Source organism: Oncorhynchus tshawytscha, linkage group LG08 (assembly GCF_018296145.1).
Source record: "Oncorhynchus tshawytscha isolate Ot180627B linkage group LG08, Otsh_v2.0, whole genome shotgun sequence".
In the NCBI taxonomy this organism is placed as follows: Eukaryota; Metazoa; Chordata; class Actinopteri; order Salmoniformes; family Salmonidae; genus Oncorhynchus; species Oncorhynchus tshawytscha.
Window position 1 is genome coordinate 23,432,466 of NC_056436.1, and position 5,219 is coordinate 23,437,684.

Genomic DNA, 5,219 nt, shown 5'->3' on the forward strand with positions numbered 1-5,219 from the left:
TTATACAAAAATTACTTTCTAGGCTGTAAGTAATTGGGCTACTATATTAGCACATATACATGAAATACATAATCACATCATCTATTTATTTATTTTATTTTTTTATTTCACCTTTATTTTACCAGGTAGGCTAGTTGAGAACAAGTTCTCATTTGCAACTGCGACCTGGCCAAGATAAAGAATAGCAGTGTGAACAGACAACACAGAGTTACACATGGAGTAACACTTTTCATTTTGAAAACGTTTTTAGGTATTCAAAACTAATATAAACAATTTGCTGTGCACTTCATTGACTACAATACACCACAAACTGGGGGAGGAATTCCGCAAAGTTTATTTATGTATGTATTTATTTTACTAGCGCCTAGGATAAAACTCACAGATAGATACTGCCACTACGGTAGACGTCAGAACAGCAGTCTGGGAACCTTAAATAAGTAATACTGATTCCATCCGAGCGTTATTGAGAGACGGACACAGTTGTTGTTTATTTTGAACATTGTTTTCACGTAATCGGCATTTTTCGTCGTTTTTGTACCGCACTAGCATCAATTTTACGTGTATTTCTTATTTTTGAGAATTACCATCAACTGGACTGGTGCATGGTGACTATTTTAAACATTTATCCTGGTGAAACTGGCAAATTAAACATTATGTCAGGTTAGCTAGCTAAGCTAGCTAGTAGCGCTATCCTTTTCAGTTTGCCATTCTAGCTTGAATGTTACGTTAGCTAGCTAACTCAGTCCTAATATGCGTTGACTGCAAGTTAGGCCTATTTTATGTTACATAGGAGTTTGATGTATATATAGCTATGAATGTAACGTTAGCTAGCTATCCCGTAATATGTAGCTAGCTACGTCTCAACAGGCCTATTTTATGTTACTTACTGTAAGGGAGTTTTATTGATCAGGTGAAATATTTTATTACGAAATCGCGCTAAAAGAGCCATGAATGTATTTGCAATATTTTTTTGTTGTTGCTCATGCTAGGTTGAAGAATGCCGTTGTTTTTGATTCAATTAATTATACATTACACTTTTTCTATGTGTATTTACCCACATCATATTTGATCTGTTTTCCTAGATTGCTCAATGAAGGAGAATCATCAAGCATTTATCGAACATCACAGGAACGAAGAAGACGACAATGCATCAGTGCAGCGTTTGTTGTAAAGGTTTCCCGAGTGCCTCTAAACTCCAGAGACACTATCTCATACACACAGGCCAAAAGCCATTTACCTGTTTGGTTTGTGGCAAAGCCTTTAGACAATCTGTACATTTAAAGAAGCACTCTGAGACCCACACAGCGAATTACCACAATTGGAGTCCGCCCACAGACAGTTTGCAACATACTATACCAGTACCTATAAACCCTGATCCATCTCTTGAGAAATCTGGACATGATTTAATTACAGATACCCCACTGTTGCCTGCAGCATATTTTCAAAGAGATGGGACCATGGAGAGAGCTGACCAGCCAGAGCTGTACACTACAGCCTCAGAGATCAAACCGCAACTTGAACTTATCTCACCTGCTGATAATGGTTTATTTAGCAGCCAACAAAACACCCAGCCAGGAGGCCATTTCTTCACAGATTTGCTGCATGATAACATGATTGTCTCTGATGGAATCGAGAACAGTGCATGGCACACAGATGATGTCTACACATGTACAGTGTGCCTGATGTGTTTTAGTTCCCCTCACCAGCTTCAGAGGCACTTACCAGTTCACAGTCATCCAAAACCTTTTGAGTGTAACATTTGTGGGAAGGCCTTCAGACTAAGGGCCCATTTGAAAATGCACTCTCAAATACATGAACGCAGGCCTACTGGATTTTCTAAGACTATCCCCATTCATGGGTCTCAGCAAAGCTCTTTCAGAGGTAGAATGAGGGTGAACCACGAATGTCCAACCTGCTCAAAGACATTCTGTTCTCCATCCAAACTAAAGCGTCATTTTCTTACTCACACTGGCCAGAAGCCTTTTTCCTGTGAGGACTGCGGGAAAACATTCCGGCAGGTGTCACACCTGAAAACCCACCTATATGCCTCGCATAATAAATCAAATCTCCAAAATGTGTGTACCAAACAAAAAGAAAAGCGAATAGATGCTAGGAACACAAATGTAGATATGGAACTACAGTGTGAAATAAGCGTCGGTGCCCCGCAGCACCTGGACAAGTTAGAAAAGTCTTCGCTTCCTGTCAAAGTAGAGCCGAATGCTAGTGGTACCAGTCAATTTGAGTGTAGCATTTGCTCAAAAACATTCAGCAGTTCAATTAGACACCGGCAGCATTACATGATGCATAAAGAAGTAAGACCCTTTCAGTGCCGTGTCTGCGGCAGAACCTTCCGTCTTTCGACCCATTTAAAGAGGCACCAAGTCAGTCATAAGAACCAAGATGAATCTCAGAACACAAGTCAGGTGGATGATCCAAGGGGTGCCATGTCTGTGTCGAAGACTGAACATGCTTACCAAAATTCAGACAAAGGTATGACTTCTCCAGAGCCTAATGAATCGAAAGCTCTTGAACTCAATATTATTGTTAAACCAGAGCACTGGAAGCTGAATGTGAAAGATGATAAAGACTTTCCAGTTTCCACTCTGCAGGAACCTGAATCAACTGCAAAATCTCACCTGAAGACGCCGGTATTTGGTCAAACCAGCAGCCAATGTAAGATCAGCCAGAAAGCAAAGAATCAGCAACTGAACCATCAGTGTCTTACATGCCTTAAATGTTTCCCTTCTCCATCCAAACTGCAGAGGCATATGTTGACCCATACTGGTCAAAGACCCTTTGGGTGCCACACGTGTGGGAAGCGATTTCGCCAGCCAACACATTTGAGGATCCACTCCCACACTCATCTGTGGTCCAAAAATGGAAAGCAAAGATATGCTCCACGTTCTAGACCTCCATCACTTCGAATTACTGAACACCGAGAGTCTCCAGTGGGTGTCCAATTTCAGGAAAAGCTTCCTGAAAAGCACAATTCTGATAGGAACGTTCACCTCAAGTCCCCTACAGAGAAACAGTCAGGTCAAGGCAGTACTTTTGCTTGTGGACACAATGAAAGCAATAGGAAAATGCATTGGTTTCAGCATTCAACATCCTCCCTATCCAAGCCTCAGCTCCCTCTCCAAATGCCACCAGAAACAACACTGAATCAAAGTGGCCACTTGCAATTGAAAAATCAAGCAATGCCTTCAACAGGAAAAGTTAGTGATGCTCCTTTCCTGAGTACAGGTCCAGAATTGGCTTTGAAAGGCGCTGACGCCATCTCTGTGGGGAGTACAAGCCATACGAAACACCAGTGTTTGCTATGTTTCAAATATTTCCCATCTGCCTCTAAACTACAAAGACATAACCTTGTACACACTGGCTTGAGACCATTCCAATGCCTGGCATGTGGAAAAACGTTCAGACAGGCCACACACCTGAAAGTCCACGAGGGAACTCACAAGTGGAGACCCATTAGACCCGCCTCTCGACAGGGAAATAGAATGAAAGTAAGAAGGCCGCAACAACTTCAGTACCCTAAAGTCTGTGTTCAAGTTCCTGTAACGAGTTCTATGAAAGCAGAGACATTCCATTCAAATGGTGTGAATGAATGGAGACCATTCCAGGACAATTTTGAGGATACCTGTAGTAATCAACCAAAGGCACAACAGGACAACAACATTAACAGCACTTCTAAACAGTCCATACCAAACAAGGTGACCTGTGCTAAAAGAAAAGCACACCTGTGCACGATTTGTCAGAAGGGCTTTGACACGCCATCGAAACTATCTAGACACTTTCTCATACACACTGGGATAAGACCATTCAAATGCAGTTTATGCACTAAAACTTTCAGACAGCCTTGCCACTTGAGAAGTCATGAACGACGAACACATGATATTAAAACATGTAGTGATGTCCAGGATAACAGCACATTTATGGACCCTGACCATGAAGCTCTTGCCTCTGCTCACGGAAATAAACTGAGAGACATGCCACAGTCCTACAAAGATAGTTCTGATCACTGCTCAGTCACTGATGAGGGTTTAGGTCATTCTTCAGAGGCAAGAGAACCAAGCTTTGTGGCAATACAAGACATAAGCCTACCAAATGATAATATGGAATCTGGGAGTAGACAAAGCGAGGACTATTGGTGCACTGAGTGTCACAGTAATTTCTTGTCCCCATCTGAACTTGCTACTCATCTTATTGTTCACAGACATGCCCTAAACAATGAGATGACAGGTCATAATTCATTGCAACAGGAAATGGGGGGTCACATGCATTCTATGCAAATGGAATTTCAAACCAATCAACTCATAGCAGATGCAGACAGTCATAATGTTATCCAAAATGAGAGGCTTGATCATTACTGGCGTGAACCAATTCACATGTCATTTCAGTGTGATAAATGCATCACATCTTTTGAAACAGAAAGGGATCTTCAGCTCCATAAATGTGCCTCAAGAAATCAAATTGAGGTTACTCAGTCAAGCACATATCGGTGTGCAATTTGTTTCAAGGATTTCAAGACTCCTTCCAAACTCCAGAGACATTATGTCACCCACACAGGCGAGAGGCCATTCCAGTGTAAAGTGTGTGAGAAGACTTTCACACAAGCGTCTCATCTAAAAACCCACCAGCGCACACACAAATCAGACATGGACTAAACATATATTTCTGTTTTTATTGACCTATATCTAATATGATTTCTTACTCATCTTTTCTCTGTTTAGTTTAATATTCCCACATCACTATTCAGAAAGGACAAAATTACCATATTAATGATTTAATAAACTGCCTTGTGTTGTAATTGAAATGATTGTGAAATTACTGTTGTGAAGCCAAGCCATTTGTGGAATCGTATAACGGTGTGCTTGTTATTTATTGGTTATTTATCACCTGTATACCTGCCATCATTTGCTGTTATTAATCCAAGTTTTAGATGACATATTCAGAACAAATAAATGTATAAATAAAGGATTTCTCTGCGATTTTATCTTGATTAGTCAATTGAGTTATGCAAAATTCTACTTGACATCATAACTGGTTACTTAATCATTAACATGCTATCTTGATACACTCTAAAAAGTAGGGGTTCAACAAGGGTTCTTATTTGAAGAACCGTAGGGTTCTTGGCACTTAAAATGGCACCCAAAAGGTTCTTCCAAGAACCCCATAGGTGGGGTTTATCAAGGAACCTCCTTAGTTGGTGAGGGTTC

At 40.8% G+C, this 5,219-nt stretch overlaps 1 protein-coding gene across 1 annotated transcript; it reads left to right on the plus strand.

Annotated features, from left to right (window-relative positions):
* The first annotated feature begins 448 nt into the window (after nt 1-448).
* On the plus strand, nt 449-4,996 carry LOC112256780 (zinc finger protein 770). The gene is made up of 2 exons (XM_024430273.1): nt 449-605; nt 1,083-4,996. The coding sequence occupies exon 2, from the start codon at nt 1,146-1,148 to the stop codon at nt 4,665-4,667; it is 3,522 nt and encodes a 1,173-aa protein (XP_024286041.1). The 5' UTR covers nt 449-605; nt 1,083-1,145; the 3' UTR covers nt 4,668-4,996.
* Nucleotides 4,997-5,219: the final 223 nt, after the last annotated feature.

Bases quoted from the DNA above. Each gene is read 5' to 3' on its own strand.
- LOC112256780 (XM_024430273.1), top strand. From the start codon at position 1,146: ATGCATCAGTGCAGCGTTTGTTGTAAAGGTTTCCCGAGTGCCTCTAAA.